This window comes from Trichosurus vulpecula, chromosome 6 (genome assembly GCF_011100635.1).
Source record: "Trichosurus vulpecula isolate mTriVul1 chromosome 6, mTriVul1.pri, whole genome shotgun sequence".
Taxonomy (NCBI): domain Eukaryota; kingdom Metazoa; phylum Chordata; class Mammalia; order Diprotodontia; family Phalangeridae; genus Trichosurus; species Trichosurus vulpecula.
The window spans coordinates 66,034,946-66,062,916 of record NC_050578.1 but is presented as its reverse complement, the minus strand read 5'-3'; the positions used below and the strand labels follow the sequence as shown (position 1 = coordinate 66,062,916).

Sequence of the window (27,971 nt, the reverse complement as noted above, 5' to 3'; positions counted from 1 at the left end):
GTAATAATATTGATTATGATGTGTATTATTATATTATCTCATGCACTCATCTCCCACTAGCTTCACTGCTTGGTTTGATTCCACAACCATCATCCCCCTCCTCACCCTGAAACTCATCATCATGGTGTCATCAGCTTTCATGCACACATTCCATCAGGACCCTCATTTGCTTCTGCTTCCTGATTGGACAGCTTGAGGGTAGAGCAAAAACTTCTCCTAAAGGCCTCTGTTTAAAAAGGTGCCTCTGCCTCTTCAAATCCCCAGCTTTCTTCAAAGCTCAGCTTGGGTTTCTCCTTCTAGGAAAGCTTTCCTGATTTCCCCATTCTTAGGATGTGCTCCCTCTTGAAATGATTTTGTGCTCCTTAATAAACATTTTATATTTACTTACTTATGTACATGTTATTTCTTCCAAGTAGAATGCTAGGTCTTTTTTTCTTCTTAAGCATGTTGTTAGAAAAATTCTTATCCATTACATATACAAACAAAAGATACAATTTTATGCATTCTGAAAATTAATTAACACATCATCAATGAACTTCTTGAGGCCAAGAATAATTTCATTTTTGGCTTTCTATATTGTAAGTAATTCTATATTATGTAATTATATATACATATATATGTAATTCTATATTACAATCTTTATAGTAAGTATTGGATAAAGAGTAGTTGAATATAATTGAATTGAATCATATCATAATATGCTATTTATGTTAGCACTACATGCTCTTAAATCATAATCTTTCAGGGAAGCTAACATAAATATGTAAGTTATAGTGCCTAATCCATGGTCATGTGTATGTACAAATTAAATACTTATGATTAAAAAATTATTAGTAATTGCATATCACTTCTGTTTTAAAGATGCCTCATAATGATGTTATCCATCAATCATTAAGCATTTATTAAACATCTGCTTTATGTGCCTGACACTGTGCTGAATGGTAGTACAAAGAAAAAAAAATCCGTCTGCTCTCAATGAGGTTATATTCCATCATATAACACAACACATGCATGTATGAGTAAATGTACACTATATACAATGTAATTGCAAAGTAATTGGGGTCTGGAGGTGGGGTGGTGCTACGCAGCTGTGAAGGTTAGGAAAGGCAGGAATGTGAAGCTTGACCTCAATTTTGAAGGGAACTAGTTTTGAAGGGGCAGAGAGAATGTGTTTCTGAATTCTAGAAATGAGGGAAAGCCTGGCCAAGAATGTGGAGACCAGAAATGGGACAGAGCATAAGAAAAACATCAAAATGCCCAGTTTGTCTGGGGCATTGAATGTTATGAACTCTTCATTCTTCCTGCCTTGTTCCATCAGTGAATTTAAGTTAACTTGTCTGTACAATGGTACCTTTTGACATTAAGCCTCTGGTCCTCAAAAAGAGTCCACATGTCAAAGGTATTGGTCTTCATGTGGATGAATTGACATTAACAGATGGTTGTATTTGCCTCTTTCAGTTTGTGGGGATATCCATGGACAGTTCTTTGACTTGATGAAGCTCTTTGAAGTGGGAGGCTCTCCGGCCAACACACGATACCTCTTCTTGGGGGACTACGTGGACAGAGGGTACTTCAGTATTGAAGTAAGTTCCAGTTATCTATGTTCTTTGGATGCCCAGAGAGCTGGCAGAAGTCCCCATAGTAAGACAAGGGAGAGATCCTTACTTGACATTCACTTAACCTTGAAATTATAGCTTTTCACAATAGGCCTTCCTTCCACTTGATGTTCTTTCTAAAAAGCCGCTGAGAAAGGAGATTTATCTTGACTTTCCTATAGCTCTCCACCTCAAAGTCTCCCTAATGTAAAAGCACATCAAAGGGCAACAGATATTCCACCTTTGCTACAAATACCTTCTCAAATTTGCTTCGTGGCTATTTTGCTTCTTGATAAGTTATTTTCTTTTCTATTATTGCTTTAACATACTATTGGAAGTCTAAATAATACCATAATAATATTATACAAAACATTATGCATAATATATGTAAATTATATATGCATGTATAATTGTGTACAATAAATATAACATACTAAATAAAATAATAAAGTAATTGTAACTAGTACTGTACTTCTTGCAATGACTCTATCTTTAAAGTTTTGTTTAACCTTGTATGAGTATTCTGTCAGTCAACAAATATTTATTAAGCTCCTACTAAGTGTCAGGCATTATGCTAATCACTGGGGAGACAAATGAGGCAAAAGGCAGTCCCTGCCCTCAAGATGTTCACAGTGGAATGGAGGAGCTCATAGTCTAGTATTAGCTCATAAAATCTCTCACCTTTTGCTCTTCGGTTTTCTTTCAACAGGAGTGAAATACTAGGTAGTTTTCCTCCCCCATCCATGTTCTAAGTCTGCAGTAGTACATAGTAGCCATGATTTTCCATTAAATGAAATAACAAAGTAATGGCTCTGTAGTCAGGACCTCAGTTTAAGTCCTCTTTCTGATGCTTACTACCTATGTAACATGGGGTAAATCATATTGGCTTCTCTGGTCTCAGTTTCTTCATCTGTAAAATGGAAGAATTGGATAAGACGATGTCTGAGAGTCCTTCTAGCTCTTGATTTGGTATTTGGTATTTGGTAAAGTAGTTATAAGCCCTGAAGGATGTGCCTTACAAATTGGGGGGCAATGAGCCATCTTAATGCCCTAAGAAGAGTACAGTTGTATTTGTGTGTGTGTGTGTGTGTGTGTGTGTGTGTGTGTGTATCTACAATTGGTGTATTTTTGTCTTTAGGGGTACTTGTTAATAAACAGAGATGTCAAATTCACATCCAGGCAGCAAGTCATCCATGAAACTCCTCAGTGGAACAAAACCAGATTAAAATAAAATTGGGAAATGTTTAACAAAAAAATGCAATGCAATATAACATTAATTTGTGGGTTTCTAAGTCATTATACAGGAGTAGGGATTTCTTTCTATTTCAGTTTGGTACCACTGGACCAGAGTATTTTGAAAAATTCATTAAAACAAAATGGTGTAACTACCTTTGGAGACAGCTCCCTAGCTACTCAGCCTCCTTTCTTGAATAGAAATGTGTTAGGGAATATTTTATTTGAAATCATTTAAACATAAGGCATTTTTAAAGTTAGTATTAATTCAAGATTATTACTTATCTTTATGTAGGTTCTACCATAGGATATTAAATTTTTTCTTGGAGGCTTTTGATGTAGGCTCTTTGACTTTGTTGACTTCTTCTGGCTGTATGTTTTGGTCTTCTTTGTCACCAAAGAAAGATTACAAAGTCTGAGTCTGAATCTGAGTCCATTTTCACTGCCTGACCACATTCCTGGCCAACTACTTGACCCTTGAGTTTTTCATCAGGGTATAACTGCTTGTAGGGTAGAGAGTACTTTGTCCCAAGCTTGAGGGGCTGCGCTATTGTTTTCAGAGCTATTTCTACACAGCAAACTCTGCCACATCAGCACTCCTCCTCTGCCAAGAAACGCCAACCCAGACTGGACTGAGATGTAAGCAGGCTCTGCACTTCTGCTCTGATCTGCCACTTAATTCCTCCCACCAGGTGGGCCTGGGGCTGGAAGCAACTGCAACTGTAGTTCTGTAACTGCACCATCTCTGCTGCCCCTGGGGCAGTGGCCAAACTGCAAACTCCCTTCACTTTCTCCCTGCAGTTTTTCCCACTAACCTTTTCTGTTGTCTGTGGTGTTTGTGGGTTGAGAAATCTGGTAACTGCCACAGGTCACTGATTCAGGGTGCTAGGGCCTGTTCTGTACAGCTCCTGGTCTGGTTGATCCCGGTGCAGCCTATGTTGGGATCTGCTCCGGTCCACTTCCAGCTCCATGCGATAGACCCTACCCAGCAACCATCTGGACTGTCCTGGCTGGATCCCTGCTTTCCTCTGCTATTTTGTGGGTTCTGCAGTTCTAGAATTTGTTCAGAGCCATTATTTATCGATGTCTGGAGGGTCCTGGGGGAGACCCCTAGGCAAATTCCTGCTTTCCAGCTGCCATCTTGGCTCTGCCCTGATGTTAAATTTTTTAAAAGAGCTATTCTTCATTGAGAGTGAAAATTAATTTTATAAAAGTATCATACTTTTACCACATCATTATCTTATTTTATTTTAGGATTCTTTTTTTCTTTGTTATGAAATCTCTTTTGAAAGCCACATCTTTCTTAAGTGGACCATTAGGTCACTTTCACAAAATGAATAACTGTAAAAACAGAAACAAAACCAAAAAACTAAGACAGTATTATTCTATTCACTATTAACTACAATTAAGCAATTGGTTGAGTAGCTACTACGCATAAGTTATTGTGCAAGGAACTGTTATGTTGGAATAATACAGAGATATAGAACACATTGTACCTACTTCAGGAATGTACAGGTTAAAGGAGAGACAAAGCATGGAAGGCAAAATTAAGTAATTCCATGATTTGTTACCGAAGGTTGGAGCCAATAAGTTTTCAGAATCTCTTAAGTGAGACGGGGAGGCCAAGCATGCAAAGCTTTGATTTGAAAATGTTGTTTGAAATAAACATTCTTCGTGGAGTTTTTAGAAATTCAATTACTTTTTTTAAAATTAATGAGCATTTGTCTTTTCTTCCCACCTGCCCAAACTGAAAAAAGAAAAGAAAAGAAAAAGAAAACACTTGTAAGAAATATGTGTCAAGCAAAACAAATTCTCACATGAAAAAAATTCCATGGACTTAAAATCAGGACATAAGTATCCTCCAGTGGAGGAAGTAGGAAGAGGCCCGGGATGGGATTATTGCCCTTCCATGCCAATTCTGTCACTTGCTAGTCATTTGGCCCTGGGGAAATCATTATGCCTTCTGAGACTCAGTTTATTCATCTGAAAAGCAAAGCGATGGATTAGATATATTGGCTGTGCTGTGAAACACACCTTCAGTGCCATCAGGGCCTGAGTGAATAAGAGAGTGAATCTCCTCTCTAATGGGCAATGTAACCAAGACCTTCTGAGAATACCCTTAGGGAATCATCATAGGCTTCGCTTTCCCTTTCTAGAACTGCCCCCCCCCCCCTTCAGCTAGGATAGACTTAAACCCTACCATGGAGCAAAAAACACCTCAGAAAGGGACACAATCAATCAACTAGCATTCATTAAGAACATATTATGTACTAAGCACTGTGCTAGACATTGGGGATACAAACAAAAATAATTAGGGAATACCCACTTTCGAGGACCTGCCAATATGCAGAAAGAACACACTTTCTTCTAGTAGTCTGCTTATCAGCACATTTAAGACGGCCCATGAATGCATCCTGCTTTGGCAGGAGGAGAGGCACCATGGGGCCGAGTATTGACTTAAAAAGGCACAGATTAATGTTATCATCTGTGTTTTATCATATTCTTATTTATTTCATTAAATATTTCCCCAATTACATTTTAAACTGGTTTGGGTCACACTTGAGAGTGTTGTGAGCTGCATACAGCCTGTGAGCACTGTGTTCAACATGTCATTTCCAGTACTAGGAGACTTAGCTGAGCCCTACTCTTAACTCTCTGCGAGCAACCTAAACTGTCTAAAAGAATCTAAATTAGCTAGTTGGGTTATTTGCCAGCAGCAGCACTTCCTCCTCCTTAAACATTCCTGCTAACACCACTGTCACATGATAATAATAGTAGCACAACCCAGTTGTGACCAACTCTATTACTTTCTCTCTGTCTCTCTCTCTGTCTCTCTCTTTCTTTCTCTCTCTCTCTCTCTCTCTCTCTCTCTGTCTCTCTCTTTCTTTCTCTCTCTCTCTGTCTCTCTCTCTCCCCATGCTTTATGTGTGTTATATGTGTGTGTCTATGTCTGTATCTGTAGGTATGTGTATCTATATCTATCTACAGTTATATCAATCTATCTTTCTATCTGTCTATCTCAATCACTATTCACAATATGCTTACTTCAATTTGTACTAGTTTTAGTACAATACTCTATAGTATTGAAAAATGCTTATCAGGAACTTTTGTCCTAAATGAATTAGTAAATTGCCACCCTCTACCTTTATATTCTCATAGGCAAATTGGACAAGACCAGGTAGACTTTATAATGTTTTTGATTCATGTCTCAACAAATCTCAGAGGCCTCCTGAGGTTACTTAGGTTTTCTAACTTGGCTTTTCCCAGGATGGAAGAACTGCACATTTGAATGGTATTATCCTGGAAGTTTAGGGGCTGGCTTCATAACCACAAAAGATATGGCCCTTATAGACCCAGTCTCATGTGTTTTGATTTTGGTTTTGGTTTGTTTTTTTTGAGTATGAGTCACATGTGGACAATGGTATACTAAATGATGGGAAGTTTTGACAATGTACCCTCGAGACTCTTTGATTTTTAACCAAGATCAAGACTCATTTTCTTGGGAATTATCCAGAATAAACTAGAAAAGTTTGAGTGTTGAAGAGAGAGATTATGTTCATTAGAATAAATATGTGTGATAGTTGTAACAATAGCATGAGCTTTAAGAGGTGTCCTAATCCATTTGAGCTTGGGTGTGTATTCTGGCTTGGTTCAGAATTGCAAATAGAGGTGTTTCCACCAATAGCAATTCCATGACTGCTTAAATTTCCAAATGGAATTTACTGACTGCCACTAAATTGCTTCTGGCTTAAGAATAAGCTGATTCTGTAGCAGCCCATTGCAAGCTCTAGTCACATGCAAGCTCTTGGGGATATAAGTTAGGCTAGAAGCTTCATCCATGTTTAATCAGGGGAGATTGTTTTATTTATTAGTTATGAAGTCACACAGACCTGAGTGGGGTGTGATGCAGAAGCTTCATCAGGTGATGTTCTGTGGTTCATCAGACAGATGGGCACAAGTAACATGGGAAGATAAGGTGATGACTGTGATACAGGCAAAGAACTGCTAGCCTAGTTATTAATAGGATTCTGTTATTCTACTTGCATTGTATTTTATCCATGCTCCCCAAGTGAGGGAATATTTCTGAGAATCCAAAGCTGACATTTCCCCATTCTGTTTTTCTTTTACCAACTGGCATTTCTAGCAATGAAACACAGCTGTACTTCCTATAGTCCTCACAGCATCGAGAGCTATTTGGGGATAACCTTGTTAAAATATTGTGTTTTCATCATTGAAATAGAAGCATATCCTTTCTTTCCTTAACAGCACTAGATTTTGTGTCAGAGTCCCCTGGGTTCAAACCTCATTTCTACCACTTCCTGCTTATGTGACTTTGGGCAAGTCACTTAATTTTTGAGGATCTGTTTCCTTATCTACAAATGAAAGAGTTGGAGTAAATGATCTAGCTTTAAATCCACAATCCTATTATAGCCCTTACTGCCTTCTGCTGTCTGGAATGGAATTCTTTGGTATATAATGACCTGAGTCCTAAAGAAAGGCTAAATCTTAAAAGACACAGCTTCACTTCCCATTGGCTGGTAGAGATGCTATTAAAAGAGATGGTCAGAAACACCCGGAAAGAAAAATGGCAAGTGCATGGAATTTGGCTATGGTTTTTCTTAGGTGCAAGGTGACTACTAGAAAAGGAGTAGAAGGGCTATGGTAGCCCCTCCAGTTGCCATGGCAGCCCGGACAAAAAGAGGTGATGATGGAACCTCAACATTTCCACGTTTGAACTGAGCTTGGGGCTCAGTTCCCAGGGGGAGGGGGATTGTCTTCAGTTTAACTAGGGCAGCTAGGTATTGTAGTGGGAGGAATGAATGGTCTAATGAATGAATCTGTAGTCAGGAAGGTCTGAGTTAAAATCTGGCCTCAGTTCCCTGTTGTTCAAGTTTCCTCTTCTTTGAAATGGGGATTGTACCTACCTCTTGGGGTTGTTGCAAGCAAGGATAAATGAAATATTTGTAAAGTGCTTTGTGAATTTCCAAGCACTAAGTAAATGCTAGGTATTATTATTGCTTGCATGCTGGCATGTGTAGTTAAGAGTCTGAAGGAATAGCCCAGAGGCAGCAGCTCAAAGGAGGAGTGTGGTTGGAACAGATCTGTGCTAACAGAACTTTGCTGGAGATCTACTGAAAGATGCATGTGGGTTCTTTTCCTCCAAGATGACAGACATTGCCCAACATGATAGAGATAGAATCCAGAGTATTCCTGTTCTTTATACTTGTTCATGATTCCTGATTTAATTATTGCTTTAATGCCATCTTACTCTAGATTTGGTAAACAGAGAGTTGCAATGGAGAAAAACAGAGACTGGCCTTGTCCTATAGGTCAAAGTGAATCACTGGTAACTCTGCCTCATAAACAATAACAGAGAGAATGATACTAATTTATTAATTTTAATAAAGATCCCTGAGAGGGTAAAACTGGATCCAACATTGAGGGCAGTGATTAAAGATTAATATATTCATAATGGAAGGAAAGATGAAGTATCTGGAACAGACCAGTAGTGCCCACATTCTCAGGGTGAGGGCTACACAAAGGAATGAGTAGCCCTCTTTTGTTTAACCAAATGTCCAAATGCTCACAAAAAAATACAGAGGCTAGAACATAATCCTACAACCCCTTGTTCCCATATTTCCCAACCTCTCTTCTTCCTTTCATTCTCCCTTCCTATCTTTCTTCCACTTAAAGCTGCATCCTTTTTTTAAACTGCCTTAGAATATATATACTCAAAATCAATGTGCAACTGTTTGATTAACACCAATGAATGGGCTAAAGAAATTTTTAATTAATATCTTAAAATACTTAAATATTTACATTTATTCAAATATTTAAATGTCTAATATTTTAAAATTCAAATAGGATAAAATTACATACATATATAAAATTAATAAAAAAGAATATATTCATTTTAGTGTACCTAATAACCCATACTCATTTCATATACATTTTTTGTGAATGAAGAGATCAGTGTTATAGTTAAAACCAAAATTTGTCTAGATATGATTTCTGCTAAAAAGAAAAAAAAAAAGAGTTCATCCTAATACCATTTAAACTCTTTCCAAGGAAAAACCCTTTACTCCTTCTTGGTTTGTTTCTGAGTGATACTAATATGGTCAATTAAGTCAGTTTAAAAAATTAGAGAAATTAATTTTTTGGTTGCCTGAATGAATTTTTTTGTCACTTTCATAATGACTGTCATCCATGGCTGATGAAGAGTTCATAACTTATTCCCCAGTGGATCTGTGATTTCATTCATACCTCTAACCATGCAGATCACAGCCCATCCTTACCTGCCCATACTGGACCATACTTGTTGATAGAGAGACTGACTACTTTGAAAATTATCAAATTATGATTACCTTCAAGATCCCTTACTTCAAAATCCAGAAAATCCCCATGATGTCTCTATATACTTGTTTCACCCTGTAGGAGTATCAGAACTTGAGATGGAAAAGTAACTGCTCACCAAAAAAAAAAAAAAAAATTGTCACTGGCAACAAATTCACACCAGATGTTGAGGAGAGAATTTTGGCATTTTATTCTTGCCCATGGACTCAACATACCACTTCTGCAGTATTGGTTGTGTTTGAGATCCTAGGCTGTTTTTGGGGAGTGATTTTATTTTATTTTTTGATACTGATAAGAAGGAAGATGAAATTCAAAAACAGTTATTTTGGTCTCATGGTGTCATAAGCAAAAACGTGGGAGGTAAATTATATATTTTTAAATGCTCCACATTAAAAGAAACAAAAAATAATAATAAAGAGGAGGTTATGTGAGTTGTCTATTCAGAATAAAAAATGGGCAATATCGGCACATTTCTAGAGAGTATTTCCATGTGAGACTTTGGGAAACCAGCTATGAAAGTGTTACAGTAATTAAGCATAGAGGTGATAAAGGCATATGATAATGTCAAAACAGGATGTTAAAGCAGTCTGTGAATTTTCAACAGATGGCAAAAAAGAAAATGTGATGCTTAGAATGTGATTTCTCTAGTTAACATTCGACAAAAATTTAAGAAGCCCCTAGTCAGGGTTTTGGTAGGGGGAGAGGTTGCAAGTTTAGCTTCAGAAGAAGTTGTGTCATTTCAAACTAAACCATATTTTCCTTTTGGATTTTGTAAGTAGATGACAAAAGGTATAGCTATTTTAAGATTTAAATACAAAAGAAAAAAATACTTAATTTCAACCCCCAGTTTTGCCTTCTGCAATTGCACCACACAAAACTTTAAACTGCAAAAGCTCCCCTCATTGATATTAATAGCAATTTATAAATATCCATATTGAGATGTGATCTACCAACCCTGTGAAACATCACCAGGGCCTTTATTAAACCATGTGCACAAATACCCAGCCAGACATATGGCAAGCAATCAGAAGGATGCTTAGACCATAATCAGGGTGTGGCCCACTAAGATGAAAAGAGTCATTTGTACATAGCAGCATTTACAGTGATTATATTTGCTAACCAAAATACAGACTACTTGGACTTAACTTTGCAGACTGCACATTTTTCACAAATGGTGAAATTAATTCACTCAGATCAATGAATAGTGACTAACAAATTGATTCAACATGTGTACCTCCTTTTATTGTCAATTGTAATCATTGTTTGTTTCAACCATTTCTCCCTCTCTGTAAGAGGTAATAGGATTGAATTACATGTATATGCATGAATTATATGTCATTTATATTTCCTATTGGGATCTCAGTCACAATATGTTTATACAATGACTGTTTACAATCAATGAATTACTACTCTGTGAGTTAAAAATGATTATTCTTTATAGACAGAACATTTATTAAATTGTTCCATGTTTGCAAATTGACTCCCAAAATTAAGACTGGGTATGGTGTTCTAAATTGGATGTTTGTGTGTTGTTTGTTTGTTTTTAGCATAAAGTTAGTTATCATTTGCCTTGAACACTTTATTACCAAAAGGCTATTGAGGCATCAAAACAAACACAGACCATCCCAGTGGACTGCAAGCCCAGGAAGACCTATGTGTAAGCCCTGCCTCTGACACATACTGGCTGTGTGACCTTGGGCAATCATTTAGGCCCCTCAGTGCTCCAGGAAACTTGAAAATTACCAGTTGCAGATGAGTTGCTCATGTGTATTTATTAGAGAGAGTTTCCTTACAGGGGATTTCCCTATGCCAGAGCCCCTCCCTGCCCCCCAACCCTTCAACACTCCCCAGTGCTGCTTCAGCAGATTCAAAAGTAATTGGGAAATATTTCACAAAATAAATAAAAATGCAATAGAAAGTGGATGATGTTAATATATTGTTTTCTAAGTCAATACAGGGCATGTAAGAATCCATATGTGCAGTTTGGTAGCTCCTCCCTTTTGATTTGAGTTTGATACCATTGATCTAAACCAATAAAATAGCAGCTATAGACCAAAAAATCAATTATAATGAAAAATTGAAAGTCTAGGGAGAGATCTTCCAGGGTAGTGGCCTAGTCCACACTCCTACCCTATCAAAAAGTTTGGGGGCAGCTAGGTGGTGCAGTGAGTAGAGCACCTGCCCTGGAGTCAGGAGGACCTGAGTTCAAATTCAGACTCAGACACTTGACACACTTACTAGCTGTGTGACCTTGGGCAAGTCACGTAACCCCAATTGCTCTGCCTTCCCCTCCAAAATAAAAAAAAAAAAACAATTAAAAAAATTTAAAAGTTAGCCATCTGATCATTCTACTTTGCAGGTATGCCCTTCCTCACTGGTTTTCATTTCTTGTAGCAGTCTTATTTTTCAGCCTTGTAATGTTATAAAGCTTGATGGTATAGACTTCATTTTTTGTGTCAATCATATTCCTTCTCAACCTTAAACTTTCCACAGTGAAAAATTGTAATTTCCCCATCTATTGTTCTTCAAACCAACTTCTCCCTCCTTAGTCCACATCCCATTAATGACCTTGATGACTCTTACCTCTGTGGACATTTTCTCCTCTTTGGCTATTATCCCCTAAATGACATATTGCATGCAGTAGTCCAGGTGGAGATGCATGATGGCTAGAAAATATCTTTTTGTTTTTGCTGTCAGCATGTTTTCCAATGATTTCAAAAACATCCTGCTGACCATTTTGACCACAACAGGATGTTTGAGTTGATATATATCCATAGCACAAAAAATTGCAGAAGGGAGTGAAAATCAAAGAATATATGGTCTTGAGTGTCAGAATTATTTTGTCTTTGTAAACCAAGTGCCTAGCACGGTACCTGGAATACAGTAGGTACTTACTAAATGCTTATCAATTCATTAAATATGTAGACTACCACAGAACAAAAACATGTACTATATGATCATTTGTTTTATTTTTCAGTGTGTGCTGTATTTATGGGCCTTGAAAATCCTTTACCCCAAAACACTGTTTTTACTTCGTGGAAACCATGAATGTAGACATTTAACAGAGTATTTCACATTTAAACAAGAATGTAAGTATATCTCAAGTTTGTTACTATGAACAGTAAATGTCACAAATGAGCAGTCCCTAAGCTTTTTATGTCCTGTTTTCTATATCAAAAAGTATAACTAAGTAAAAAAGAAAATGAAGTAGGAAGTGAGATCATATCTGAATTTATGTGGCCATATGGATGTATGTTTGTATGTAGAGGGAAGGAGAAAAGGAAGGAAGGATTTAGTAAGTGCCCACTATGTGTGAGACACTACACTAAGCACTTTACAAAGATCTCATTTGATCCTGACAACGACCTTGAGAGGCAGGTGTTCTTCTTATCCCCACTTTACAGTTGGGGGAACTGTGGTAAATAGAGGTTAAGTGACTTCTCCAGGGTCACACAGTCAGTAAGTGCCTGAGGCAAAATTTGCACTCAGGTCTTCCTGACTCCAGGTCCAGTACTCTCTCCCTAGAAGAAACAAAAGATATTCCTGAGGTAAAGGGAGAAGAGGGGTAGAAAGAACAAAGGAGCAGGGGTGAGAAAGAGAAGAAGGTGGAAGGAGAAAAATTAAGAACACATCAAAGGAGGCAGCTAGGTGGTGCAGTGAGTACAGCACCGGCCCTGCAGGCAGGAGGACTTGAGTTCAAATGTGGTCTCAGACACTTGACACACTTACTAGCTATGTGACTTTGGATAAGTCACTTAACCCTAATTGCCCTGTCTTCCCCCCTCAAAAAATAAAAAAGAACACATCAAGGGGGAAGAGGAAGAAGAGAGGAAAAAGAAGAGAGGAGGAAAGGGAGCAAGAGAAAGATATCAAAGCATGAATGACTTTTTTATATATTCATATACATATGTCTGACTTTTATATTCTCAAAGGTAAAATAAAGTATTCAGAAAGAGTATATGATGCCTGCATGGACGCCTTTGACTGCCTTCCCTTGGCTGCCCTGATGAACCAACAGTTCCTGTGTGTACATGGTGGCTTGTCGCCAGAGATCAACACCTTAGATGATATCAGAAAAGTAAGTCTAGTTATTATCCAAACCCAACCTTTCAGCATATCCCATTACTAATAAGCAGATTCAAATAACCTCAGCAATAATCTCTTTGTGGATATATCGTCTTGGTGTTAATAGGAAGTTTGTTTCAAACACGGTCATTTTTAGTCCCTGAAGGAGAAGATAGCTATTTTGTCATTTGGTTTTCTTTGTGTGTATGTGTGCGTGTGTCTGTGTGTGTGTGTGTGTGTGTCTGTGTGCATGTCTGTGTGTCTGTATTTATTTTTTTTTTCCTTAGAGCAAAAGTATCGATTGAGAGGTCATACTTTCCAGTTGAACACTGTTGTGTTTACTAGACTTTACTGAGTAGTTAATGCAGTATTTGACCCCTAAAGTATATGCCTTATTCATTTTTTTCTTTGGCACACTCCATTCATTGTTTATTCATCAGGAATAAAAATTGTTCATTGCCTTGGAGAAGAAATAAAAAGCATTTGTTTTAAAGCATGCCACAGACATGTTTCCTTAACCTACTAACTATGATTCTTTAAAGTGGTGTGACATTTTTTATGATGATGGTTTTTTTGGTTATATTTGCCCAAACAGGCAGAATTAAGTCAACTTTTAAGAGATATTCTTATATTTTATTTACCCATAGTTTATTAATGCTGTGATTTAAAGAAAAGATGGTTAAGGTAATGAGGGAAAGGCATTATATCTCTCTGGATCAAATCCTGAGATCTCATGACTTGAACAGTTCTAATGATAGAATAGTTTTCTCTTTTTTCTCTAGAATAAGGCTGAATGCACTGTGCCTACAACTTTGAGAACCCAAAGATAATGAGAAGCAATGAACCAAAGCATTCTATTCTTTCTGACAATAAAGAGAATTATGAAGGTAGTTCCAGATGGGATATTTAAATGATAATGATAAATAGATAGTATTTCTATAATTCCTTAAGGTTTACAAAGCACTTCACATATGTTATCTGATTTGCTCCTCATAACAACCCTGTAAGGTTTTTGTCGTTTAGTCATTTCCAACTTTTTATGACCTCATTTGGGGTTTTCTTGGTAGAGATGCTGGTGTGGTTTACCCTTTCCTTCTCTAGCTTGTTTTACAGTTGAGGAAACTAAGGCAAACAGGGTTAAGTGATTTGCCCAGGGTCACACAGGGTCCCCCTTCTTAGGCCAGTATCTAAGGCCAGATTTGAACTCATTGAAGATGAGTCTTCCTGATTTCAAGCCCAGTGCTCTATCCATTGGGCCACCTAGCTGCCATATAAGGCAGGGGCTGTTATTATTCTTCCTTTTACAGCAGAGAAAATTGAGGCCAAGAAAGATAAGATTAATAGGCCTAACTCCAAGTCCAGCACTGCACCACCGAGGTAATGTCAATCTAATCATTTATGAGCTTGATCATTCCCACAATCCTGTGGGTAGCCCAGAGTGTATAATATTATCTTTATATTATAATACAATATTATTATATTTTATAACATTATCTTTTTTACTAAACAAGTTAATTGAGGCCAAAGTAGTTGGATCAACTTGTCTAAAATCTTAAGCATCCGGACAAGTACTAAAACATGGGCCATTTAATGCCTACTTCATCATTGTTTCCAATACTAGACCCAGTCATAGATGGGTGCTACAATTTAACCACCTACTTTTCTTTTTACTATATCTATTTAATGTTTGTATGATAATAGTTATAACCATTTCATGAGATCCCTTACGTGTTGGCTTTGTAAGAAGTCTCTGAGTGGGAGACAGATGAGCACTAGTCAGAGGAAGGACCTGGGAGCAGATCCTGCCTCTGTCACTAATTGCTTATGTGACTTTGGATGGGTCCTTCAATTTTTGGAAGTTTAAGTTCCCAGGATTGGACTGGATGACCTCTAGGGCCCCTTCTAGTTTTGGATCTATGATACTAAGTCAAGGCAGCTAGGTGGTTCAGTGGATAGAGCACTGGCCCTTGAGTCAAGAAGACCACAGTTCAAATTTGGCCTCAAGACACTTACTAGCCATGTGACCTAGGCAAGTCACTTAACTTCTGTTTGTCACAGTTTCTTTGAATGTAAAATGAGGATAATAACAGCACCTAATAGGATTGTTGTGAGGATCAAATGAGATCCTGCTTGTGAAGCACTTAGCACAGTAATTAGCACATACTAGGTGCTGTATCAGTGTTAATTTCCTTTATACTCCCTTATCCCCCAGCCTAGACAGTCTTCTAAGTTGTTCTGTGACAACTGATGATGAGAGATAGAGAATGTTATGTCATGTCAAAAACACTGGATTGAAATTAGAAGCCTTGAGTATGATTCCTTACTTGCACTGATAAATGATGCGAGCCCTCTATGGGTTTCATATTGTTCATCTGATACCGGGAAATCTGGATTTTATCTCATTCTAACATTCTGTGAGTCACTTTTCCTCCTTCTAACTTCAGTTCAATCTCTCTGGTCTGATTTCATGTTCCTCTCCTTTATGTACTCCGTGTTCAGAACACTGACCTAGCAGCTGTTTGTTCACCTTAGTGCTCCATCACATCCCTGGGTCTCCATACAGGTTCTTCACTATGAGACTTCCTCCTCACCTCCAACTCCCAGAAACCCTAGGTTTCTAAAGACTTAGCTCATGTCACTCAAAATTCCCTTTTCCTTCCGTCTCCACTGTTACTCTAAAAGTTAACTTAGGTTGGCATATATGTGGATACATTGTATCCCTCTTGTAGAATGGGGTTTGCTTATATATTGATACATTGTGGTCCTCCTATAGAAAGGGGTTTAACATACATGTGGACACATTGTATCCCTCCTATAGTTTAGGTATATGTTGATACATTGTAACTCTCCTATAGAATGGGGGTTTATATACATGTAGACACATTGTATCCCTCCTGTAGAATGGGGCTTATATACATGTGGACACATTGTATCCCTCCTGTAGACTGGCAGCTCTGTGAAGGTAGGGACTTGTTATTTGTATCCCTAGCACTGGACCTTCTATATAATAGATGCTTCATTGGTAGAACTGATCTGAGTTCAGAAAATCAACTAAGAATGTACTTGTGCTCCATAAGCATGTTTAAAGAGAAGAGAGTGGTGATAACCCATGCTTTCTGTTATTGGTATAGCTTCAGTTGCTTTTAACTAGAATCAGGGTCATTTTTCAAAGTTACTGTGTTTGGACTACGATAGCATGAGTTTTGTTCATTTTGGGATAACATTTCTAGATCGTGAATAAGACAACCTATTGCACATTCCGTTCTTTTTCAAACTGAGTTGGACTCTGGGCAGATTTCAATACCCGGTATATGTAAATTTCTCATGAAAGTGGTGAATTGGTTTCTTAAACAGAGCCTAGGTTACCTGAATTTGAAATTTGACCTAGTGTTTATTCTTTAGGGCATATTTGGATACTCTAAATGATTCTTTGACATCATTTATTTAGTTATTTTCTAATGGTTTGTTGTTGTTTTTCTTTTACTGTATTTTGAAACCTCATTGCTAACCAAGGTATCTGTGAGCATTTTTCAGTGAGGTCTACTCAAGTAACCTAGCAAAGACTTTAAACTGTTAAATAAATTAATAGCTCTTCTCCTTCCTCTCCTAGTACTGAATGAAAATGTCATCAAATATTTGATCTAATAAATCCTGATATTTCCTAATCACTAATCATTGCAGTCAATATAGCTAATAAGAGATCAAAGTATAAATGAACAATATTGATACTCTAATAAATGTTGGATATTAGCCAAGGGGCCCAAAAATTAGCTTTAGACAAGATTCATTGCCCTTAGCTCTTATGCTGCTTACTACAATTGGGTACCTTATCCCACTGCTGCTGCTGAAAATGTTGGGGGTAGAAAGCACACATGAAATGGTGGTGTTAAAACATGCACATCAGAAATAAATCTGTAAACAAAGTTTTTAGCATTGTCTAAAGAAGCAGCTCTGTGGGTAGCTTAGGGACTGTTATAGCTAAGTCTATATTCATCCTCATCTTCCTCCTCCTCATTAAAAGGTTTTATAGACTTGTACAAAGGATTGGAAGAGGACTCCATTTGCATATAGATGTTGTTAATTTATCATGCTACAATAGTACTTTTTCCTGAGCTGAAATGGAAATGTTAGATGAATTTTTTTATGATCATAAATATTTTAAAGCATCCTAAGCAGAACCCCTACCACCATGGAACCAAGGTGCTTTGAGAAGTTAATTGATTTTGCCTGTAAAACAATATGATGAGGGAGAAAAACACTAAGACTCAATCTTGTTGTTCTCTCATTCAGGTCAATGACTCCTAGGAGTCCAGAAGGCATTTTACATGTTTATTTTAGTTGCTATGAGGTAGAAGAAATAGATTGAAGGAAGATGGAAGTAGAGGGAGAGTGGGAAAGAGAGACAGAGAAAGAGACAAAGAAGATATATTATGGAGAAGTATCAGGAGACAAAACAGGCAATGAGAAAAGGAAACTTACTTTTCTTTTTGCTGAAAGACAAGCTGTTCCTTCTTGATATAAATACTGGATTCTTGGGGACTAAGAAAACAAAACCCTAATAGTATGGATCTGCATGAAGTTATGGGGATGAACATAATTACCAGCTCACTATCCTTCCACCTTATAATTGTACAATCTATATTTAAATAATGTCTTTCCCAAGTGAATTCTATAGAGATTTTCACTGTTCCTCAGCACATGCATTTTTATATTGTTCATTTAAAAATTATTAATAGCTTAAAAAAAAGAAGAAAAGGAATAGGTGCTTCTTGTGAACTGGAATTACATCTTCTCATGTACCTCATAATTCCCAGGAGGTCCTTAACTTCCCCCAATTTGATACTTCCCCTCAACCCTTTATTCTTAGGCAGTAAAAGGAGCTGAGAGCTCCAAATACTAAGTCCTGTTACTGAAATTGAGCTGAGTTTTTTACATACTTCATGGCATTACATGAAGTGCCTCATCCTATAAATAAGCAGTAATAAAGCTTTGCATTGTTTTGAGTTTCTCAGTTTGTCATATGTGAATTTCTGAGTTTCCACCACTGTTTTCTGCCAATGATGGATGAGCTCCTCCCTTATTAAGTGTTCAACAATTTTTCCAAAACAAATTATATTTTCGGGTTACTTGATCAAACTTTGAACTGGGCCATTTCAACAATAACCAATGTCTCTCATCTGCTCTTTTGTGTTTGGAAATAAGTCCATATTTCTTCAAAAAGTAAAATCTACATTATTACAAACAAGCACTTTTCTTAGGGGCATTGTGGTTACAAATGCATGATGTTTTTAGCTTTCTGAAACCAGTTAGAAATCTAGTTTGCAATGAATATTTTATAACTGAAATGAAGGTAGAAATTTAGAAGGTCTTGCCTTACTAAAAATTTTAATTGAGTGTTAGAAACATGAAAAAATTGCCTCATTCTCTTCAGGTATTAGTAAAAAAAAAAGTAGTGTGTCACTAAACAATTAATAAATCTAGCCTTTTCTATTAACAAAAAGAATCTGATAGAATGTCTGACTGAATTATTCATGTGCCTATATAGTATTCAAGGAAAAAAATAAAGGTTCCAACTGAAGAATATTAATTTCTAATATATTTTCTCAGCTATTTTATGTTTTACCTGATTTTCAGAGGGGACTCTAGGATGTCAGTTTAATAAAATGGCAGTTAAAAATATTAAAGGAAAAAGTTTTCTTAAATTTCAGTTAGAAAATACATTTCCAAATACTATCTCTTAGACTTTACATTTACTACTAAAATTTTTAAAAGTCAAATCAAACCCTACTTATATGTGTTACAGAGGAAACTCTTTCCATAGACATTCAAGGTCTCTAAAGCTTAAGACTGTGATGTGGAAAAGATTCAGGAGGTAGCATGATTTTTTCTACTTAGTAGCAACATGATATGCATACAGTTGGCCAAAACTGATATGGTTGCAGACACTGGCAGCAAAATAACGAATAGATATTCTGCATGTAGGTGCTCCTAATGAAGCCATTGTGGATTACTATGCACAGTCCTGGAGGCTCCAGATAAATATTCATGAAATGAAAATTCTTTTATTATAGAATTGTACTGATGTATAATGTAAATAAATCCTATTTTCCACTGTACTCTAGTTCCTAGCCCCTACCACTAGGTGGTAGTGATGGGGAGCATAAAAATGAGAAGCCATTTTTGATTGTCATTGTGTTGGGGGAGTGGTGTGGGGAACACAACAATATAAAGAAATAGGGAATATAATAAAAAGAAAGGCAAAGAAGTAGATAAATGGAAAAAAGGAGAGGGAAATTAGAAGATACAGAAAAGAATGGAGACAGGAAAAATACTGGAAAAAAGAAATATGGAAGCAAGTTGAAGGAGAAGTTGAGATAGGAAAATCAGAGATGAGATGTGGAAAGGGGTGAAGAGAGAAATGGGAGAGGGCCCTTCAATCATTGACATATGATAAGGAGAATCTTGTAGATGCCGGTTTCTGTTTGAACTCCAAATCTGTCAAAGATTAGTTAGTATCTTTCTTTCTGTCTTCTATTTTTCTTAGTTAGACCGATTCAAAGAACCACCGGCATATGGACCTATGTGTGACATCCTGTGGTCAGACCCCCTGGAAGACTTTGGAAATGAAAAGACTCAGGAACATTTCACTCACAACACAGTCAGGGGCTGTTCATACTTCTACAGGTGAGTCTTGTGTTGTTGTCCTCTCTCATGGAATGTTAGTTTGGCGGAAAAACCTCTTCTTGACTCATAGGCTACTCTAATTTGTCTGGCCTTTGAAGAGATCATTCTACCATGCCTTTGATTTATTTATAATATTTATGTAACAATCCTTCAGGAAGCAAGTGGAAATGGTGGATTTAAACAAAAACTGTGGTTTTAAAGGAGTCTGAGAGAAATAATTCCATTCTACATGAGGAGAAGGTAGGGCAGGAAAGAAAGGAAGAAAGAGAAGAGAAAAGAGGGAATTAGCTGGAAATGTTAATTGGCTCTAAATAATGAGTTTGCATTTCTATTAGGCTTTATAGGTAAAAAGTTCTTTCCTTATATTATCTTATTAAAATCTCACAAAAATCCTGTGATATCAAAAAGAAGAGTAGCCTTATAATTTTGGTCCTGGAAAGCACCTTAGAAGTTATTACATCCTGAAGTTCAGTCATTTTCAGTCATATCTGATTGTTCATGACCCAATTTTGGGTTTTCTTGGCAGAGATACTAGAGTAGTTTGCCATTTCCTTCTCTGTCTCATTTTACATATGAAGTAACTGAGGGAAGCAGAGTTAACTAACTTGTCCAGGGTCACACAGCTAGTAAATGTGTGAGGCCAGATTTGAACTCAAGAAGATGGGTATTCCCTAACTTCAGGCCCAGCACACTATCCCTTGTGCAACCTAGCAGCCTCCCCATTTTATAAATAAGATCATTGAGGTCATATGATCATAGGGTCATAGATGTAGAGCTCAAAGAGTAATCAGAAACCATTTGGTCCAAATCCTTCATAAGCAAACAAGAAAAAATGAAATCTAGAGACATCACATGACTTGCCCAATGCCTTGTATACATTTCTATAAAAGAGCGCAGCTAAGATGTGAACACAACTCCTCCATATCCAATTCCAACTCCCTTCCCACTGCACCGTGAAGTCTTGTCACCATTTGGGGTATTCTTGGCAAAGATACTAGAGTGGTTTGCCATTTCCTTCTTCTCATTTTATAGATGGAGAAACTAAGGCAAACAGGGTTAAGTGACTTGCCCAGAGCCACATAGCTTGTGAGTGTTTGAGACAAGATTTGAATTTACGAAGATGAGTCTAGCTGACTCCAGGCCTGGCACTCTATCCCTGAACCATCCAGCTATCCATTCTCCACAAGTAAAGCTACTTTAAAAAGGGGGTAGGGAGCAATCAACTGCATTGGGAAATAATAAGTTCTCTTCACCTTTAGACATCTTTAATCAGAAGCTGTATGACTAGTTAATAAAGATATCATAGATGAACGTTTTGTTTAGGTAATGATGGGATTGCATGACTAGAAAAATAGGGCCAGTTAACTCTGTAAAAATTGTAGTACCAAGGTAGCATAGCCCTAGCTAGTTCTACTGTTCATTTAAAAAATCTGTTTTACTTATGTTAGTTTCCCTGCTTCAGCACTAAAAATAAAATGTAGCTTTCTTTAAGTGAATTATGCAAAGAGTTTTCTTGTAGAGTTTATGTATTTTCTTTCCTGATTTGTTGGATAAAATTATTAGCCTAATGATAGCTGTCTATGAGTACAGTGGTAACCATAATGTTATTCTGAGCCCAAGAAGCCTTCCAAACTGTTTTGTAGTCATTTCTCCACTTGAAAATGTCAGGGATTTATATGTCCCTTGTAAGATCACTATTCATTTCAGATAGACTCTACAACATGACTTTTGTTTTACAGTGCCTACAGCTATCTTCTGATGCCTCTTTCACTTCAATCACAGGCTACTTTATTGGATTACACTCAGGTTTACTAGGCTTACTCATTGTTAGGAATGAAACTTCTGTGAAATCTGCCATCCAAAATGAAGAGAAAAACATACCACTGTATACTTAAAAGAAGAGGAAGAATATAAGAATGTGTATAACCTCAAGAAATCATTTTCTGATGTCTTTAAAACTAAGAAACCAATGATCTCAAGTGATTTAGACTAGTTTCAAAGTCTTAAATCACATGATGAAATAATACATAAAAGTTACTTTCCCTGTTTTGTCAATAATATTACCTCTATTCCTGGACACCAGCATGGAGCTGAATCTTGAAATTTTCAAGAATAATTTTCCACATTGGAACATTAAGATGCTGAGGCAGGACCTGTTCGAAGTGACATAGAAAAGATATGGATGATACAATGTCAGGGTCCCATGACCTCTGCCTGCAAAGATCCTGTGACCTCTGATAGAATATTGCTGAGATACTAGGGAAGATGTCTTCATATAATTATAATCACCCAGCCTTTAGATGTTCTGTTTTGCCCAAATCTTATGAAACTTGCAGCACAATCTGGCACATGATACTTTACCAGGAACTTATACAAAAGGAAAGAACTCATACACACTAATAGGCAAAAGCACTCCACAGCATTAGACCTTCCCACACCCAGGCCCCAGCTACATTGCACAACTACAAAGCAGGCTCACCTGGTTCTCTTACACACAAAGTTCTACCATTATAATATAACGGGCCAACCTAAATACTAAACAAAAGTTTCACTTTTTTCACTTTTATATGATAGATCCAGAGTGCTGGAGAGGCTGTTTATTCCCCTTTGGGGAATTTTGGTAATATTTACTGCATTTTGGTCCAACAGATAACCACTGTCCACTGTACATGTGTTTGTGTGTGTTTGTGTGTGTGTGTGTGTGTGTGTGTGTGTGTGTGTACAATAGCATAAATATAAAGTTAATAAATAAAAATCTATACAAAGTAGATATATGGTAGTTTGAGGAAGGTGGGCACGTGTGTTGTATCAGAAGAGACTTCAAAAATCAAGACAGAGCATTTTATTTAAGATAAAGAAAAAATCTTGACTATAGAAATTTTAACAGAATGGTGTCCCAAAAGTTGTAGTGCAGTTCCAAGCCCTAATAGCTTTAAACTACCCTAAGGCTCATGGGGCACCCTCTATAATTGATTAATTTACTTATTGTTCTTCTGGATACTCTATTGGGGTACATGTTACATTTGAAAAGTAGGAGTAGTTGCATACCATTCCATTCTTTGGCATATACTTAAGCAGTTGTTGGAATGATGGGAGTCTCTAATTTAACAACGAAGAGAGACCATAGAAGACCATTGCCTTCACCTTTTCAAACATCACAGAGCAGCATACCACACTTATGTGTGTTTCTTCTGACTCGCAAGGAGGCTTTCCTCTCTTTATCTAGTCTTCATGACCATAGAGGTATGCGAGCACTAACCAAGAAGAGAGAATATGAGATATCAAGACCAAAAGACAAAATTTTGGGAAATCAAGCTAAGTTTATCAACTCTGTGGCTCTCACCCAGTATTTTCTTTTCTTAATCTTGCAGATTCCCCCTCCCTCAATATCTCTGCTTGCCTACTATTTTTCCTGCCCGTCTCAACTCTTAATTCTTGGTGCTCCCTAGACATCCTGGTACAAATCTGGTCTTGATTCTCCACTTGTGCTTGCTTTCCTGTCGACTTGAACTCTGCCTTCTCAAGCCCTGGGGTGGGGCAGGATAGGGGTTACTTTACTTGTGACATGCATGTAAGACTGATCTGAGGCAGGATCTCTCTGGGCTCCACTCCTGACTCTTGCAACTTTCTCCACCATGCTCCATAAAAGCTTACTTTTATCCTTTTTTATCTTCCCCTGTTAGAAAGTAACCTCCTTGAGGTCAGGGAGCACTGTTCTCCCTGCTTTGGTTTGTATTCCTGGTGATTAGCAGTGTCTGGCACATAATAAGTGCTTAGTACATGCTGCCTGCCTGCCTGCCTGCCTGCCTGATTTCATGGTGTGTGTTACTCACTAGATTTCAGTAGCTCTTTATTTCAAGTCCATTACCCTGCATTAGTGGAGCTTTAGATATACACCATCCATAGATATTGGATCTATCCATGAAGAAAAATCTATAGCATGATTTATTGTCTTACTTCACTTTGCATGAATTGTATTCAGGCTGGCATCTGAGTTATTCAGAGGATCTTAGATTAAAAATGGAAGGCACCTTACAGGTCACTGAGTCCAGCTCCCTCCTTTTTTTAATAGATGAGGAAATCCTAGAAGTTGAAGTGACCCTGCACTTACCAAATGCCTTGGCACATAGTAGATTTTTAATAAATGCCAGTTGGCCAACCCATGGTCACACAGCTAGTAAGCATCTGAGTCAAAATTCAAACCTAGGTCTTGTAATCTAGAAAGGAAGGAAGGGAGAGAAGGAGGGAGGGAGGGAAGGAGAGAGAGAGAGAGAGAGAGAGAGAGAGAGAGAGAGAGAGAGAGAGAGAGAGAGAGAGAGAGAGAGAGGAAGGGAAGGAAAGAAAGAAAGAAAGAAAGAAAGAAAGAAAGAAAGAAAGAAAGAAAGAAAGAAAGAAAGAAAGAAAGAAAGAGAAAGATAGAAAGTATCACAAAAACATAGAAAGAATATCTAGGAAGAGACAGTGATTAACACAGTCAAATGCCGAATAGAAGTCAAAAAAGAGATACACATTGGAAAAGACATTAAGTTTAGCAATTAGAAGATCATTGGTAACTTTGGAGGGGGAAGTTTCAGCTGAACGATGAAAGCAGAAGCCAGACTGCAAAGGGTTTAAAAGTGAGTAGAAGGAGAAAAATGTATGGGGGCGGGGGGGGGGGTTACATAGTATGTAGATGGATTCCTCAAGAAGTGTAGCTAGAAAGGGGAGTAAAGAAATTAGACAGCAGCTAATGGGAATGGTTAGATCAAGTGAGGTTTTTCGTTTGTTTGTTTTGTTTTGTTTTATGTATTTTTTGAGGATATGGTAACAGATATATTTGGAAGCAGTAGAGGAGGAGCCAATAGGTATAAAGAGATCGAAGATTAAAGACAGAATGTGGACGACAGTAGAAACAATCTGCTAGAGAAGATAGGAGATGGAACAAGGAAGGCATTTAGGAGTAGAGCATAGTGTATAACTGAAAAAGGTTTACCAAGGGATAGAGAGACGGAAGGAAGAGGAATGAAGACAGTGTATTTGGAAAAGAACTGAAATGTAGAAGCAATGATGATAATAGTGAGGATGCATAAAAGAATTAGGGCTTATAAGGTATGGGAAGAGATAGAATGTTCATTATGATCAGATAAGGACAAAAAAGCGTGTATGTGAGAGAGCAGTTACCGATGTCCTTTTCAGTAACCTTTTCTAAATATCCATGATTTTCTATTTTCTATTTTCCCTGATTTCATTTTATTAAGTATCATTTCCATGAGGTTGTATAGCATAGTGGGTACTGAGTGAGGTGCTGTAGTCCAAACATGGTGGTACCATTGTCAACGATAAAAGATTGCAATAGATATGCTCACAAATTTGTGCCCATTTTCTCCTTGTTAGTTGCCTTGAAGTTTTGTATAAAGATGCTCTGGGGATGATTGTTCTTATTTGAATTTCATGCCAATACTTTTGCAGACTCATTTTCCCCTCCATTTAATTGTCTTGTGAGGTGATGCTGCTCCTAGTTTGGTGCCACTGTCATAAACAGTGTTTTACAGATGATTTTGAATCCTCAGCCAATGTTGCTCTTGTCTGCCATGTTGCTTCTTCTGAAGAGAATAAATGCTTGTTTATGACAGAGACTTCTAGGTTCTTTTGACCTCCATCTAGTGGCAAATCCATTGCATTGCTTAAACTTTTGTAAGAATTCATGATGATCCAAGTGATATGCATATTTAATGAAGATAAAATGGAATTAATAATAGCCATAGAGGGTATCACTTCAGGCAGGTCTGGATGAATAGGGGAAAAGAAGAGACAAAGAATTTCATAGATCATTAAGTTTAGGAGTAAACCTTGGGAAACATCAAATTTAGCCCTGCCATTTTACAGAGAATTTCTCACAGTCAGAAGGAGGTGTTAAAGTATGCTTAATGAATATTCAGTCCTTGTTATCAAACAGGTTAGTGTTTTGATAATCAAACTTCAGGATTCATTTTATAAATAACAGAAAGTGATAGGGAAACAAAGGCTAGGATGGCAAAGAAAAAGAAATCTGGGCCACTTGGAAATATACTGATAAATGTGCTGTAAAACTCACAGGATCTAGGATATATTCTAGAATCATTGCTATGATAGGCTTAGATTATTATATAGTGCACGAAGGGAGACAAAGTTGAATGTTGGATGTTTGGGTTGTACATACCAGGAACTAACAACACCACTTTCACAAAAACCATATATTTCATCTTTTCCAATCTCAATCTTCTGCCTACCACATACTTTTATTCCTTAGAAGGAAGGAAAAGTAAAGAAGAAATTAGAGAATAAAGTAGGAAAGATTACAAAGATATTGGGGCTTTTCCATGTTGGACTCCACATATACAGATTTATGAAGGATCTCTGCTGTCCTCAATGTGGAGAAATCCTTTTCATTAAAGGAAGCTCTTTTCATTAATAATGAAAGTTGCAGGGCAGCTAGGTGGCACAGTGAGTAGAGCACCGGCCCTAGAGACAGGAGGACCTGAGGTCAAATCTGGCCTCAGACACTTGACACACTAGCTGTGGGACTTTGGGCAAGTCACTTAACCCCAATTACCCTGCTTTCCCCCCTCCACACAACCAAAAGAAAAGAAAAGAAAAGAAAATAGTGAATGTTGCCTGCTTTGTGGTTTAAGATAAGCTCAGAGAGTTGCCTGAGGAATATGAAAGTTATGTGATTTTCCAGAGATCATACAACTAGCCTGTTAGCATGGACATGATTCGAACTCAGAATTTCTTGTGCTACAAGACAGTGCTTCTGTTTACATGTGTTAAATAAGTGTCATTTCTACTTGAAATTGAAAATTGACTCTTGCTTCACTTTTGTCCTTGTTGAGAGTGAAGTTGGAAAGAGTAGAATTATAAAAACATAGATTAAAATACAATTTCTGCCAGTTATTTCAAGATTAAAGGTAAATGGGCTAAGTTTCTAAAAATTACCAGTTAACTTTAAAAAAAGTGTTCTAAGAGTGACAAAATTCATATTGGTTGTATTGTGAATTCGCAGGACTAATTTTAATATTATCTTGGTAGGCCCAGTCTAATAATAGCTTAGCATTTATATCACGCTTGAAGGTTTACAAAATGCTTTATAGATTACTATCTCATTTAATTCTCACAATAAACTTGGGAGGTAGGTGCTATTATTATTCCCATTTTACAGTTGAGAAAACTAAGGCACACAGAGGTTAAGTGACTTGCCCAAGGTCGCTTAATTGTCTGAGGCTGGGTTTTAACTTGAATCTTCCAGGCTCCAGGTCTAGCACTCTGTACACTATCTTACTTAGCTGCTTTTGGGTGATTACTCTTCACAAGAAATACTCAATTAATCTTGATCAACTGTTTCAAGACTTGATAGATCTATGACCTCACCCATGCCACTACTCTCTCTGTCAGTGAATATTGCCACTTAGCCATGCCTTCTTAGCTTGTGTAACTCTTGTCCACAGCTGCCTATAAATCTTACATGGGACTTCCATTCAACATAATGGGGAGCTTCCTCTGGATCTATTGGCATTGAGTGGATACTAGTGGGGCAAACAGGCTGTCCATGATTGACTCCATTCTCCCTCTACATAACTAGCCTACCTACTTTTCTGCTTATACATTGCTTAATAATATCTCTCATATCACTTCCCCTATATATTTGTTTATAGGTGGTATACCAAAGCCTATTACCACCTGATATGCATCTTGACATTGACATTGGAGTGAGCTTATTTTTTTTCATAGAAACTATGTCATTGCAGCTTCACATTGGAAAGATATTTCTTTAAAGTATTTAAAGCATTTTCTTCAGTTTTCCCTTCCTTTTCCCCCCGTTCATTTTTCCTTCTCCTATGAATCTAATGTCAATTATCTTGTATGGTCAGTCCAGATTGCTTTATATGTGTCTCAAAAACTTTATCCATATTGTGGCCTTGTCTGGATAAACTAATTCACCTCTAACTTGTTATTATTTTGTATGCTATGTATCTTTCAAGACCTAAATTCATGCTTTACCTTCCTTATAAAGCCTTCCCCATA

At 37.3% G+C, this 27,971-nt stretch overlaps 1 protein-coding gene across 2 annotated transcripts in view; it reads left to right on the top strand.

The window, feature by feature from the left end:
• The window catches only part of PPP3CA (protein phosphatase 3 catalytic subunit alpha), a 396,094-nt gene that overhangs the window by 301,212 nt on the left and 66,911 nt on the right, over window positions 1-27,971 (top strand). For both annotated transcript variants that reach the window (XM_036762610.1, XM_036762611.1), the window contains exons 3-6: window positions 1,459-1,583; window positions 12,160-12,271; window positions 13,115-13,260; window positions 19,792-19,931. In XM_036762610.1, the coding sequence (XP_036618505.1) occupies window positions 1,459-1,583; window positions 12,160-12,271; window positions 13,115-13,260; window positions 19,792-19,931 (523 nt within the window). The remainder of the gene's footprint in view (window positions 1-1,458; window positions 1,584-12,159; window positions 12,272-13,114; window positions 13,261-19,791; window positions 19,932-27,971) is intronic.